A 14,828-nucleotide genomic window follows, 5' to 3' on the forward strand; every position below is an offset into this window, starting at 1 on the left:
AGCTTCCCCAAGCTTAGAATTTTCCATAGCATTAGCAACAATGGTGTTCAAAGCGTTCATACTAATATGTTCCATAGGTTTTTTAATTTTCGCATCAAACCATCCATGTCTTAAATCAGGAAATAGAATAAGAAGCTCATTGTTGTCCATTATGCCAAACTAGTGTAAACAAGAAACAAAAAGATGCAATTGCAGGATCTAAAGGAAATAGCTTCGAGCACACACACAACGGCGCCGGAAAAGTACTTTACCCGGGACCGGAGTATGAGAGCCTTTTACCTTTCCTCCCCGGCAACGGCGCCGGAAAATAGCTTGATGTCTACGCACGCTTCTATTCTTGTAGACGAGTGTTGGGCCTCCAAGAGCGAGAGGTTTGTAGAACAGCGAGCAAGTTTCCCTTAAGTGGATCACCCAAGGTTTATCGAACTCGGGGAGGAAGAGGACAAAGATATCCCTCTCAAGCAACCCCGCAACCACAAAGCAAGAAGTCTCTTGTGTCCCCAACACACCTAATAGGTGCACTAGTTCGGCGAAGAGATAGTGAAATACAGGTGGTATGAATGAATATGAGCAAGTAGTAACGGCGCGTGAAAAGTGCTTGCTGGCGTGCGGTTGATGGTATTAATATTGCAGAAGTAAAGATGCAAGAAAACAAGAAACAAGCAGCCGATAGCGATATTTAGGAACAAGGCCTAGGGATTATACTTTCACTAGTGGACACTCTCAACATTGATCACATAACGGAATAAATAGATAAATGCTAGACTCTACACCCTCTTGTTGGATGATGAACACCACTAACTGTGTAGGATTACACGAACCCTCAATGCCGGAGTTAACAAGCTCCACAATATTCAATGTTCATATTTAAATAACCTTAGAGTGCATAACAGCATCAACATAACCAAACCAAGTACTAACATAGCATGCACACTCGTCACCTTCACACTACGAAAGGAGGAATAGATCACATCAATACTATCATAGCAATAGTTAACTTCATAATCTACAAGAGATCACAATCATAGCCTACGCCAAGTACTACACGATGCACACACCGTCACCATTACACCGTGCGGGAGGAATAAACTACTTTAATAACATCACTAGAGTAGCACACGGATAAATTGTGATACAAAACACATTGCAATCATAAAGAGATATAAATAAGCACTTCACTATGCCATTCATAACGGTGAATAAGTATTCAGTGAAATATAGCCTAAGAGACCCACACGGTGCACACACTCGTCACCTTTACACACGTGGGACAAGGAGTCTCCGGAGATCACATAAGTAAAACCCACTTGACTAGCACAATGACATCTAGATTACAAGCATCATCATATGAATCTCAATCATGTAAGGCAGCTCATGAGATTATTGTATTGAAGCACATAGGAGAGAGATTAACCACATAGCTACCGAGTACGGCCCCGAGCCTCGATGGAGAACTACTCCCTCCTCATGGAGACAGCAGCGTTGATGAAGATGGCGGTGGTGTCGATGGAGGAGCCTTCCGGGGCACTTCCCCGTCCCGGCGGCGTGCCGGAGACGGAGACTCCTGTCCCCCGGATCTTGGCTTCGCGATGGCGGCGGCTCGGAAGGTTTTCTCTGGTTTCGTCGAACGTGATAGGGTTTTCGCGACGGAGACCTTAAGTAGGCGGAAGGGCAGCCTCGGAGGGGGCTGGTGGGCCCACACACTAGGGGGCGCGGCCCCCTCCGGCCGCGCCGGGGTGTTGTGTGGGGCCCCCGAGGCTTCCCTCCGGCGGCTCTCGGGTGTTCTGGAAGCTTCGTCCAATTATAAGACTGCGGGCGTTGATTTCGTCCAATTCCGAGAATATTTCCTTACTAGGATTTACGGAACCAAAAACAGCAGAAAACGACAGCGGCCCTTCGGCATCTCGTCAATAGGTTAGTTCCGGAAAACGCATAAATATGACATAAAGTATGTATAAAACATGTAGATATCATCAATAATGTGGCATGGAACATAAGAAATTATCGATACGTCGGAGACGTATCAATCACCGCCATCGCTGTCTCCTATGATGAGGAGGGAGTAGTTCTCCCCTGAGGCTAAGGGCTCTACCGTAGCTATGTGGTTCATCTCTCTCTTTGTGATCTAGTTGAATATCATCTATGTGCTACTCTAGTGATGTTATTAAAGTACTCTATTCCTCCTCCATGATGTAATGTTGACAGTGTGTGCATTATGAAGTACTTGGTATAGGTTATGATTGTGATCTCTTGTAGATTATGAAGTTAACTATTACTATGATAGTATTGATGTGATCTATTCCCCCTTTCATAGCTGATGTTGACAGTGTGCATGCTATGTTAGTACTCGGTATAATTGCGTTGGTCTATCATGCACTCTAAGGTTATTTAAATATGAACATCGAATGTTGTGGAGCTTGTTAACTCCGGCATTGAGGTGCTCTTGTAGCCCTACACAATTAATGGTGTTTGTCATACAACAAGAGAGTGTAGAGTGGTTTTATTATGTGATCAATGTTGAGAGTGTCCACTAGTGAAAGTATGATCCCTAGGCCTTGTTTCTAAGCATCAAAACTCCGTTTATTTACTGTTCTGTTGCATGTTTACTCGCTGCCATATTTTATTCAGATTGTTATTACCACTCATATACATTCATATCACTTGCATTTTACTATCTCTTCGCCGAACTAGTGCACCTATACATCTGACAAGTGTATTAGGTGTGTTGGGGACACAAGAGACTTCTTGTATCGTAATTGCAGGGTTGCTTGAGAGGGATATCTTTGACCTCTTCCTCCCTGAGTTCGATAAACCTTGGGTGATTCACTTAAGGGAAACTTGCTGTTGTTCTACAAACCTCTGCTCTTGGAGGCCCAACACTGTCTACTGGAATAGAAGCGTGCGTAGACATCAGCCGGCTCCGAAGAAGAAGCCGGAAGGTTGGACCGATGATCAGTGGCATCAAGACTATCTGCGCCGGAAGTTGTCGACGGCGGAGCGGAAAGGACGGAGGGCGGCGCAGCTGGAGAAGAAGGCGTTGGCGGCGCGCCAGCACCAGCACGCGTTGACCGGGTGTATCGCTGCCACCAACGCGAGCCCATGGAGTACGACGATGCCGCCATACATTCTGTGAGTGTTGTCCCCGTAGACATCCGGGTTCTACAACGACGACCCCTCCGGCACTCCCGGGTGGAGGATGACGAGGACGAAGAGGACGTCGAGGGCCCTTCCTTTGGTTAGTTTTACAAGGCCATGGATTTGTACCGGAAGAACTCGGATGGGCATAAGTCGTTCGCGCTGATGCATTGCTATAGCAAGCTCAAGATGAACCACAAATGGAAGTTGACGCGCGTTTCGTTGTCCAAGGGGAAAGACGTCATTGATCTTGATGCGCCGCTGGAAACATCGGCAGGGCGCCCTATCGGCAACAAGGCTGCCAAGGCCGCCTTGGCCGACGCTGCGTCGGCCGAGAAGTCGCAGGCGTCGCTCACGCAGTGCCTCATCGAGGTCTCCTCGACCTTGCTCTCCCGCGACAAAAAGGCCGAGGAAAGGTGGGCGGCGCTGCTCAAGAGGCAAGAGGAGAAGATGGAGCTGAAGAAACGCAGGGACGACATGTCCCTGCTGAGAGCGTCAACAGAAGGAATGTCTCCTCGGACGAGGGCAGCGCACAACTTCTTCAAAGGCTAGATCCGCAACGCCATCGAAGCCAAAATGGCGGCGGCCGAGGCGCAGTCCGAGGTGGCGGCCCAGGCAGCTGTAGCGGCAGCGGCCCCAACCCCGGAGCAAGAGACGGCGGACGCATCCGCTACTACACCTGCGTCGGCCTCTGCCTCGACGTCGGCGACGGAGCATGCACACCGGGTAGATCACGACGAGTTCATCGTGATCGACGGGCCTACGTCGACTCAGGATGCGCCCGTCGGTGTCGACATCGCCCTACCTTAACCCCTTCTTTTAATTCATCTGTCGGCATGTAATATGATCGTGCGCCCAGTACTTTGATCGCCGCTACTCTGATCGTGACGACTTCGGCGGGAACGATCTCTTTTGAATGCAAACTATTTAAATTTTTGTTTGGGAACGGCGTTTGGGGACGCGTCTGGGGAGCAACATCCCCCAAACACAGCATGAATAAAACACGTCCCCAAACACTCGATCCAGCGCCGTTTGGGGAACACTTTGGAGGACGCTTTGGGGGACGCGACTGGAGATGCTCTTAGGTCGTTTTCCCTCCTTCATCCACCCGACATCGCTCATCTCATTGCCCCAAAATGTGATACCCTGTCATTATAATACGTAATCAATCTTTACACAAAAAAAATACTATGTAGTGCCACCAAACATATGTTGGACGAATACAGGTTCGATTTGATGCATTACAATTTCCAACTATGGGCTAATAACACAGATGATATTGTCTGCAATAAGTGATCTTCGGACTTTCGTTCGACGATGAGATCTCCTTTCCAACGTTAATGATGGTTGAAAGATTACAATCAGGTAGGTATGGGCCTTCAGATCTTGCTTCGCTAGATCGATTTTAGATCTTTTGTCGTTGTTGCCGCGAGGAGTATTATCCTCGCAGTTTTTGTCCCGGCTGCTACGTCATCGACAATGGTGATTCGTACTCCCGGCATTCCATCGGCGACGACAAAGCTAGTCAGTTGTTATTCCCTGACATACTGATGTTTGTACTCTTGCCGATGTTGAATGATTGCTTTAATGATTACGTGCGTGCATGCAGCTTTGGCATTGCGGCTCAAAAAATTATGGAAGAACTTTCGTCGGTATTTACATGTCTATGGTTCGTTATCTATCTTTGGCTGCCTTCAGAAGAGTACAAGATTGGGTTCCGGAAGAAGAAAGAATTCGAAGACCTCGAAGATTTGTTACTATCTTTTAGATTTTATTTTGTAATCGTTGGAGTTAGTTCATGTATTTCTACAATGTACTATTTGTTACTATAAATATATGTGGTATTGATCGTAAAAAAACACTATATATAGTATATATAAAGAAAGAATCTTATACGCCTTTATTACAAATTGCCTGATTATGGGAGAAAAGGCGATATAAAAAAACATTTTTTTGCAGTGAACACCTGATAGCGAAACCCAAACACATAAGAACTGCGAGTGATTCGGTAACAAGGTCCTCAATAAACACCTTTATACGCTCTAGAATTTCATAACCGCCTACACTTAATTGCATACTAGAAACCTCTTACAATATATATGTTAGACTCTATAATTTCATAATTTTCTACCAAGATATTTAAAGATATTAAAGTAACACAAGCAAAAAACTCATTATATATACATTGTGATTTAGGAAAGTGCCACAAAATAATAGACAAAACGCATGCAATTTTATTTTTCTATAAATTTGCCCGCATTTAAGAGTCCATTTAACTAATAGATATATCTATTACAGTAATTTTAAAAGTATTCATTAAAAAACATGCTACAGTTGATCATAAACTGAAACAAACATAGAACAACCTTCAAAACTAAAATTTACATTAAAATCATCTAAATATCGTATTGGCTAGCTCTACCTAAAAGAGGCATACCTTTTGCTAAAAACACAGTTTATGTTTATGTAACTAACACCTTCCCCAGATCCCGCATAGTGCGGGAGCTCTCAGCACTGGGTACGTCCTTTTTTAATGTTCGAATAATATAACCAAGAATGTCATATTCCATATTTGACAACATTGTCACGACACTAATCATGATAAATAAGCAACTATTTACTCATAAGTTGAGAAAATGAATTGTGACAAAGTACACAAGTTTGGTATAAATAATCGTTACTCGATGCCTTTTCCAAACCCAAAAAACATCAAACATCTGAGGAAATGCTCGTTTGGAGGATGACAATGATGAAAGCTGAAAATCGTATGGGACATGCATGGCCTTGTATTAAAGTTGCTCACTTTCATTACTCGCACCGCCATAAAAATTGAAAAATACTAAAAATCGTGTAGCTAAGAAGTTTATGTCCATGGCAGAAAAAGATGGGTTGATCAAATCTGTAGTCAAAGCCATTCCTATTTGCACTATAAGTGTTTGCAAACAACCGGTTGGTTCCCACGAAGACTACATTCAGATCGTGCGGAACTTTGGTGGTGGGGGGAAGATGAGAAGAAAATAAAAGTGCATTGGGATGCATGGGACATCTAGGACAAAAACAAATGATTTGGGAGTGGTCGATTTCAAAGACTCCAAAATCACGAATCAAGAGCTCCATGCTAGACAATGTTGGAGAATTCTAAAAATTCCAAATAACAACTGCAATTTTTGGACATTGTCTTTGGGTAGGATTTTCCCTGTTATGGCACACTATTGAGTTTGGTCTCGAGCTTCTCAAGGAAGAAATGATCTATAGATACTAAAAGTGGATAGATCCACCATATGTGGTTTTGGTAATTAATGTTAATTCCTATGGACGAATGTTTGCACTGAGTTATGTTTGTAGGATTTATCCATAGACAATGCTTCAACCATATGTTGACTTCAAGGTTGTAAGAAGAAGAAAATTAAGAAGATCTAGTGGAAAGTATGTTTTGAAGAAGAAGATCTCCCATGTGTATATTCAAGACGACATCAACAAGATGAAGAAAGAAAAAACATTTTGCAAGTTCAAGAGGATTCATCTCAAAGAGACCATATGCTTGAACCTTTCCATCCATATGGTGATTATGGATATGTGAAGGTGCACCGAAGAACAAATCTGTCCCATAGTGGAGTATTGGGAAGCAATCCGCACACTTCAAAAAGCAAGCACAATCTCCCATAGTGGATTATGGGGAAGAAATCTCTCCCATAGTGGTTTATAAGATAGTTGGCCGTACTATCAAGAGGGATTTTAAGTGAGTAACTCGACTATATCGTTCAGCAAGAGAGCAAACCTTCTGCATCCTTTGCATCATATTTATTGTTTTTTATTTGGTTCTTATCCATATGATGTTTTAGACCTTGTGGTTATTCCCATGACAAGCTCTCGTTCATCGAAATGGATTTCGGATGAAATATTTGCGGTGTTTTTTTATATTGAAGGTTTTACCGTTTTGTCATTTCTAGATAGGTCATAACTTTATTCATTTGTCTCTAACCTCCTTTGATGTAATATGATGGCTCTTTTCATGATCTTGTAGAGATCTTTTTGAAACATGCTCGAAATCATCAAAATCGGAGTTTGGATGCTCAAGCTATGATAGTTTTAGTTAGCGAGTGGATTTTGTACTTACATGCATGGGTGTGGGTGTGTTCTGGATCATCGATTTATTTCTTAGAATTTCTGCTTGCTAGATGGAAAGATTCCTTTCTATCTTCTCATTTTATTTGAATCTTTAAAGCAAAATGGATGGTGACCGAAACACCCACAACCATACATGTAAGCATAAAAGTATTTTCCTTTTATTGTTTTTACGAGTATAGAGAGATTTTAGCAAGATTTTTAGCCAGATTTTTCCAGACTATCTGGGGACACCAAATAAATCTGGGCCCGAATTATTGTCGAAATACACGCCCCCGATTATTTTTCTAAGGACTCTGTTTTGTCGAGTTGTGCAGCTTCCAGTATAGGGGACAGAGTTTTAGGCTGGATTATTGGGGCACTAAATAATACGGCTTCCACTTATGCTGGTACTCTAGAGTATTGGGTGAACCCCTATCAGCCAATCCCCACAAAATCTCATCTCGAATGCACTAGGTATGAGTAGAGCATTGGAGATTGAAAAAAATACACTAGACTTAGGAAAAAAGTGAGAATAAGCGGGGATTAAACTCGCTCAATACTCTAGCATCAAACATGTATTTAGAATAAGTGAGAATTTGAAGTTTGGTGGAGATTTTCCCCATTAAACCTCTAGACCCAAACAAGACCTGATAGGTGCAAAAGTAGGGCAACAGCCACTGATTTAGTTACCCCAGTCACACCAGATATCTCCCATTCCTTTTGCATGCATCATCTGGTAGAGAAAGACCCAATTCACCTCGTCTTATGCACTTTCTAAATCAATTTAGAAGATAAAAAAAAAAGCCTGCCATTTTTATTTTGTTAAATTTCATGTATGGTCTCAGGTAGCAAAACAATCCTTTCTGTGACAAATATATCTTTAACGAAGGCAGTCCATGTGTTAGCAATAACTTTATGGATGACCAGACCCAATCTGTTTGCTAAAATCTTAGTCTGACATTTAGCGGACATATGGGCCTGTCATCATCAGAGATTTCGAGAGATGATCACATAGTTCAACCTAGCAATATCAGTCTTCAAGAATGAAAAGCATCCAACATTTGTTTTAAATCATATACTACCTCTGTTCCATAATATAGTATGTTTTGGAAAACTAACTTAATTTTCCAAAACATACTATATTATGGAACAGAGGTATACTTTATAGTATCCCAAAACACTTGATAAAACTCAGTAGGCAGTCCATTTCACCCTACTGTATTATGTTTGAGATCAAACAACCGTTTAATATAGTTATGTCCTAAAAAAAAATGAATGAGCGATGTTTATATTTATCCATGCACTGATTTGGTACCGCGATCGGCTGTCCAACACTACAGATGCTCATAAAACTACTTCCCGTTCATACCATGTATTGTAATTAACTCCAAAAAATATCGCGCTCAATATTTTGTTTAGAACTAGCCATTGTTGGCGTTGATGAATAAACTATATGTGTTTCCACCAGAAAAGGATTTGCCAGCTTCATCTATTGTACCGAAACAACAAAGTGTACACGTTATTATGGCAGACGCTAGTGCTACCATGTCAAAACAACATGTCAGATCAAACATCTAGGTTGCTCGCTTGCATCCAGCCCAGTCAAAAAGTTCTCCCCGGGTATCAGGGCACTGCAGGATTTTCTTCTCTATGCTGCTTCGGGCTGAGGGGTAAGTTTGTCCAGATCCACAGAAATGTCGAGGCCTGACTTTGCCATGGAACTGATCATTTTAGGGATGTCCGTAATCAAAGCTTCCTCCATTGCCTGGAATATGTAGATATTTTATTACTAGATGAATGTACAGACCTCAACGTATATTTCATGGACCCGGTGATCTTTTCGTACTAGAAGAATGGTGTGAGAGCGTACAGGCTAGTATCACAAGGTAAAAATTGAACCAAAGATTGTTTGTCTAATTCTCACCTTCCTATCATCTTTCTTCTGCCTTTTTATCACCTCTGTTGGCCATTCAGCAACAAGCTTTTGGAGTTCATCTTTGACAAACGGTTTCTTCTGATCAGGAAGGTGCTAATATACAACAAAAAGATGTCATCAGGCAAATGTCTCTACACATATGCAAAAACTGAGTGCCAACTATTATGGAATCCAATATTCCCTAGAGTTGTGAAAAATATATAGACAAAAAAATGGCAATAGTAGCATGCGATCCATAGATGAAGGACATTTAGAGTGAGGAAGAGCCACTGTCATCCTGAAACAAACCAGTGTAATGTTCTTGCCTTCTCGGTATGATCAGGAATTCCAATATTGTAGGAATACAAATGCAAGTCTAATAACAGGATGCAGTCGGACAACAAGACTATAGAATGAATTTCGCTATCCATAAAGAAGATAAGATACTGCTGGTCGATACGAAGCGATAACCAGTATTTAAGAAACATAAATCTAATAGCAATTAGCATTGTGTAACCAACCTTGTGCAGGAGTTTAATGGTGGCAGCGGCATTTTCCGGCTTATGTTCAAGCAGAGACCCCTGCAATGAGACAATTCACGGCAGGTCTCGTATTAGAAGAAATTAATGTAGCAGAGGAGATACACCCCCGGTCCATGGCAGACAAAAAAAAACAGGTAGTGATGTGATATACTGGTATGCTACGGACGTTACTACATGATTTAGTATACTGCTACTGCTTGACGTGAAAAAATCCAGTTAGTTAAGTTCACACAAAATAAACATTAGAAGAATCAGCATCATAGTTTATTACTACACGCAAAATAATGCCCATACTAGGAACAATTACCTTTGCACATGCAAAACCGGTTGTAAGAGTATAGTGTTTGACAGACTTCCCTCTCAGACTATTGATTTCCCATATAGATTGAGAGTCTCCTGCAGAAGCAGAAATATATTAGAAAGAATCCTTCACAGAAACAAAAATTAGCACTAACTCGGTAACTCCAAAATACAAATGTTTAAAGTTTAAAAAGCAAGAAGGGAACTATGATTAGTAAACGAATGAAATGATTATTATGAGAGGCAACATCACAGCCCAAAAATATAATACCAAATCATTAATTCCCAGATCATCACTACCACTCCTGGATGTTATAGTGAAGATAACTGCCTTAGGAGCAAGAAGGCCAGTTGCAACAAACAATGAAACATATTTAGCAATATCTTGCCTTTTGGGCGGACGTCCAGAACAGCAATGCAGCTCTAACATAGGTAATCTTAGGCTTAAGTTGGCCATTATACGCTATAATTTACATAAGGGTAAAATTGCTTACCAACTTTGGCAGCGAATTCCATCCATATGTCAAATGCAGTACGGCGCAACTTGACTCCAGCCTGAACAAATCTCGCCGCATATTTTGAGAGTAAATCCCATCTATCAGCATTATAGCAGATACTGCATAACACAATATTTGCCCATGGAATTAATACCTACAAATCATCAGCATCTTGCCTAAAAGACGACTTGGAATACAAATCAAAATCATAACAAACTCTATGACACATTTGTGAAAGATTTACATGATTTAACGTACTTCTGTAGTTCATAGCCTACTAAGATAACATTTTGTGGATTTGTTAGGCTAGAAAAATGAGGCCAAAGCTGGTCAGAAATATCATGCAAAACAGAAAGGACTGATACTATGTAGTAAAACACTGGAATTGATGTATAAGTTCACTAAAGAGCTATTGCATATTTTCTCATCAATGATTAATTTAAAAGGGTAGAACTTGGCATGCTACAATATGAAGAAATTAAACAACCGAAAGAAACAAATGATATACATCGGCAAATAGCAACTGGGAAATTATGCAAAACATACCTGAAGACGATATCAGCAGTGCCTGGTTGTAATGGTAAGGAATTCCTCCTAAGGACTTGCATTATCCTCTCCATTAGCTTAGTATCATTGTGCTCTTTAGCATGTTGCTGTAGAAGGAGGAAATCATTACAAAGCAACTTGAAAAGACAATCAAAGAGCTAGTAACACTGAATACCAGTAGATAATGGGCAGAACCAATGGTTGGCGTTATTCCATAAACATTGTGATTCCATAAAACCTTCAACCCTGCATGCATGGTACAAAATATGAATTAGGGGTTTTCGGTTCCATTAGGGCCTATTTGGACTAGAGGTATTTTTGTGCTCTGGTAATTAGTTGTAATGTGAATGAAAAACTGGAGCACATACAAAAAAAAGTACATCCATTCGAAACAGGGCCTCAAAGTTCTGAAACGCAACAAAGTTAACTTCTGAAGCTAGAATGGGGGCATTGACACACAAAAAAAAAATAGCACAGCAAAGTTCCATAAATCTTTCCTCCACACATTTGGAAAGAGGAAATAACTTATTGTTTACATGCAGTACAGGAAAGAGAACATTCATATAACTGAGACGTGACGCATTATCATCATACCATGTCGACTTTATCTAATGCTTCCTAGTGAATAAGGTTTATGGTTGGCGTTATTTCGCGGCATGTTTTTTCTTTCTTTCTTGAAAAACTATATAATATCATTGTTTAATTCTTTTTGGTTAGGATTAATACGCATGCATAAAGCCTAACAGGTAATCTAGAGCTAAATACTAGAAGTACATCAAAATAATATTCATAACTGAACAAAAGGTTGGAAAGGAACATATGGCCCATCATTAGTCAAGGTAACAAATAAAACAATCTTTGAGACCGAACTATACCATAGTCAGGGACACCCACACGAGCGCAAGCCTCAGAAACTTTCATACACAGATGGTCGTTGAAGTTCGCATTGATGCGAAGATTTGATAATCTCTGAATCAATAGAAAAAAGTGATGGTTTAGGACAGCATCTAGTTACAGAAATATATAAATAGCAGTACAAAAAAACACGCTTGCCTGTACATCCAGAAGAAAACTACGAAGTACTAACTACAAAGGGAATGAAATACCTATACATAGAATCTTCATATGCTAGCACTTAAAATATCTGGACAATCAACCCAACATTATATAACTATGCTACATATTGCATAGTCAAAATCATCAGACAAACTTTTCAATATGACCAATATATAATGGAAATTATATGTTAACTTGGCTGAGTGAACATCTGTGTCTCATCGGAATAAAGCAGATCCTGAAATTCAACAGTACATAGTTTCTCATAACTATGCTAAACTGGGCGGTGATACCAACAAATGAGAATCTGTTGTGATGATGAACTACATGACACATAGTATACTAAACTGGCTTTCGAAGTGGTACACATAAGATACAACAAACACACACAGAGCATGCAAAGGGTGGCAGATGGAAGCATTCTTAATTTACGAGGAAAATGAATGGGACTTACAAATACTCTTAGCTTCTGCAAAATCTGAAAAAGGAGTTTGATGTCCTCCTCACTGGAGCAACTACTGATCATTGACCATAACCAGGCATTTGGAGGCATGGTTTGGGCTTCAACGGATTTCAGCATTTTTTGGTACAGCTCCTCTGCAGATTCTGTGGCCAACAGACATTAGCTAATAGAAACATTAAACTAAGAAAAAACATGCCAAGGGGAAGGTTGATGAACCATAGGGAATTCGCACTGATTTTATACAACCAGATAGAAACATGTGTCACATAACATTACTGTAACAATGAGTGAGACTGTTTAAACAAAAACTGATTTCAATGGATAAACAAATATAGAAAGCATACAAATTCAATTCACTCGTATAAAAAACAAAAGCTAATTCACCAGAAAACTTGATGCATTGAACTACTTGTTTTGCTTTGTAAACAGGTTTTAATTTATCTGCAAAGTATATGTCTATGAACTTATAAGAGCCAAAAGGAAAGGTCAAACGGGGTAAACAAATATTACATGATAACATTCATTTGAGCGTTAAGAGTCAAGGCAAAAGCCCTAGTGAGTCTAGATGATAGTGGCAGGCCAAACTCGTAAGAGAAATTCTTACTAATGATAAGAAAACAATTGCTATCTATCTCAGTAATGGATCTGAAGGCATCTCTGCACACATATCAAAATCTCTTCGGTGATCTGCTAGTATTGATTTCAGTAACAGGTTAAGGTCTGAAGGATATTACAGCAATGTAAGAGAATTTGTTATGAATAACACTTAGTACCAAGACCTTTTTTTCGAGAGTACGGGATTTACAAAAACATGTATTGATGCAATAGTAGAAAGGGAGGGACCCTTTGGCTATTTAACTCTGGGTACAATGTTCGCCCCAGTGAAGCGTGAGGGGTCAAACTGGGCTGGCGTGCAGCACCAGCCATTGCCTCTACCACTATCCGCTCAGTTCTCGTCGATGAAATAGTGAAAAACTTCAAATGGTCCAGTTTTAACTGATAGGTCATGGGAGCTAAACACTAGTACAACTTAGCAAGTTATTGAATGTAGAACGCACTGCAAATGATTAATGGAAGAGAAGGGACAAAAATCAACGGGGAGACCAGGGCAAAACATAGTATTCAAAAGTAACCTTTAGGGTGGTCGTTGTCGCTTGATTCTGTCGCGAAATGAGCTCTTGCCACGTGATAGCACACCGATTTCTTACTCTGCCAGTGAGAAGTCCCGGTTCGCATTAGAAAAGTACCTAAATTATCAAAGTAAAGGTAGTCAGCTCGACTGCTTTGCAAGTAGTTTGCACTACCACAAAACAACTGAATAGACACTCTTAACTACTAGTCCAGCACATCGTCCACAAAGTGCCTCACCAAGAAGCTAGCACACCATGATAGACTCTAAACCATGTACTAATAATCAAATCCCTAAGTCACAGCTAACTGGTTACAAATAACCTGCAAATACTCGGCATCGACAGAAAATTACCGCCTTATGTGAAAGAACTATCACACATGACATGAGTCAAAGCAAGTTTGAGAGCATGACCCACTCGAGGACATCTTATCGCAACAAACCCTTAAACCTCATAAGCCATTCGGATCCCCCTTATTATATCCCCACATTTCTCAGCGCACCCCTAGTACATGAACGGGATTTAAGCAAATGAAACCCTTGAGACCGCTTGAGACCAAGAGCTCGAGATGATACGGTTAGCACACCAGGACCAGGCCGCGTGCCCACCAGCAGTTCGACGAAATGCCCCATCAACCAAGTCGCGGAGCAGCGTGTAGAGGCTACCAGAAGTGAATATACAGATTCTAGGCAAGGGAACTCACGGGACAGGTGCGACGAGAAGCTCCTGGCGTGATGCGGAGAGGAGGGCGAGGCGGGGAAGCCATTATCGAGATGGGGAAGGAGGGCGAGCTCGGCGCCTGCCGCGCACCCCCGGTGGGAGGCGGAGAGCGCTCCCTGGATCCCCGAGGCCGCCGGTGACGCGAGGAGGCGGCGCGCGCGCGCTGCGGCGGCCTGCATGGCTCGTCCTTGTCCGTGCGGCGGCCGGAGGAGAGGAGAGAGGAGGCGACGGAGAGTTTGGGAGGCGGCCTGAGCTGGGCTGGGACTCCGATGATTAACTCGCCTGGGCTTAACGGCCCAAAGCTACGTGCGGAACATTCACACCGTCACTGCGCCACTGTGCTCCCCGGCTCAATCTGGACCGTACAAATCTGATTGAACGGTTACAAGTCTTAGATGTTGTGTTCTGCACCCCGGA

The 14,828-nt window shown here is 41.6% G+C and overlaps 1 protein-coding gene across 1 annotated transcript; it reads right to left on the reverse strand.

Annotated features, from left to right (window-relative positions):
• Window positions 1–8,583: 8,583 nt before the first annotated feature.
• On the reverse strand, window positions 8,584–14,590 carry LOC124675329. Its single transcript, XM_047211396.1, has 11 exons — window positions 14,395–14,590; window positions 13,695–13,808; window positions 12,553–12,704; window positions 11,918–12,011; window positions 11,218–11,288; window positions 11,043–11,149; window positions 10,494–10,615; window positions 10,007–10,095; window positions 9,679–9,738; window positions 9,167–9,271; window positions 8,584–9,007 (listed from the first exon to the last, which is right to left on the reverse strand). Exons 1-11 carry the CDS (start codon window positions 14,588–14,590, stop codon window positions 8,891–8,893), a joined length of 1,227 nt encoding a protein of 408 aa, XP_047067352.1. The 3' UTR covers window positions 8,584–8,890.
• Window positions 14,591–14,828: the final 238 nt, after the last annotated feature.

The sequence above is a fragment of the Lolium rigidum genome, chromosome 7 (assembly GCF_022539505.1).
Source record: "Lolium rigidum isolate FL_2022 chromosome 7, APGP_CSIRO_Lrig_0.1, whole genome shotgun sequence".
In the NCBI taxonomy this organism is placed as follows: Eukaryota; Viridiplantae; Streptophyta; class Magnoliopsida; order Poales; family Poaceae; genus Lolium; species Lolium rigidum.

Bases quoted from the DNA above. Each gene is read 5' to 3' on its own strand.
- LOC124675329 (XM_047211396.1), bottom strand. From the start codon at position 14,590: ATGCAGGCCGCCGCAGCGCGCGCGCGCCGCCTCCTCGCGTCACCGGCG. The intron at 13,809-14,394 runs GTGAGTTCCCTT...TTGATAATTTAG, and splicing joins CTTCTCGTCGCACCTGTCCC to GTACTTTTCTAATGCGAACC. The intron at 9,008-9,166 runs GTGAGAATTAGA...TACATATTCCAG, and splicing joins AGAAGAAAGATGATAGGAAG to GCAATGGAGGAAGCTTTGAT.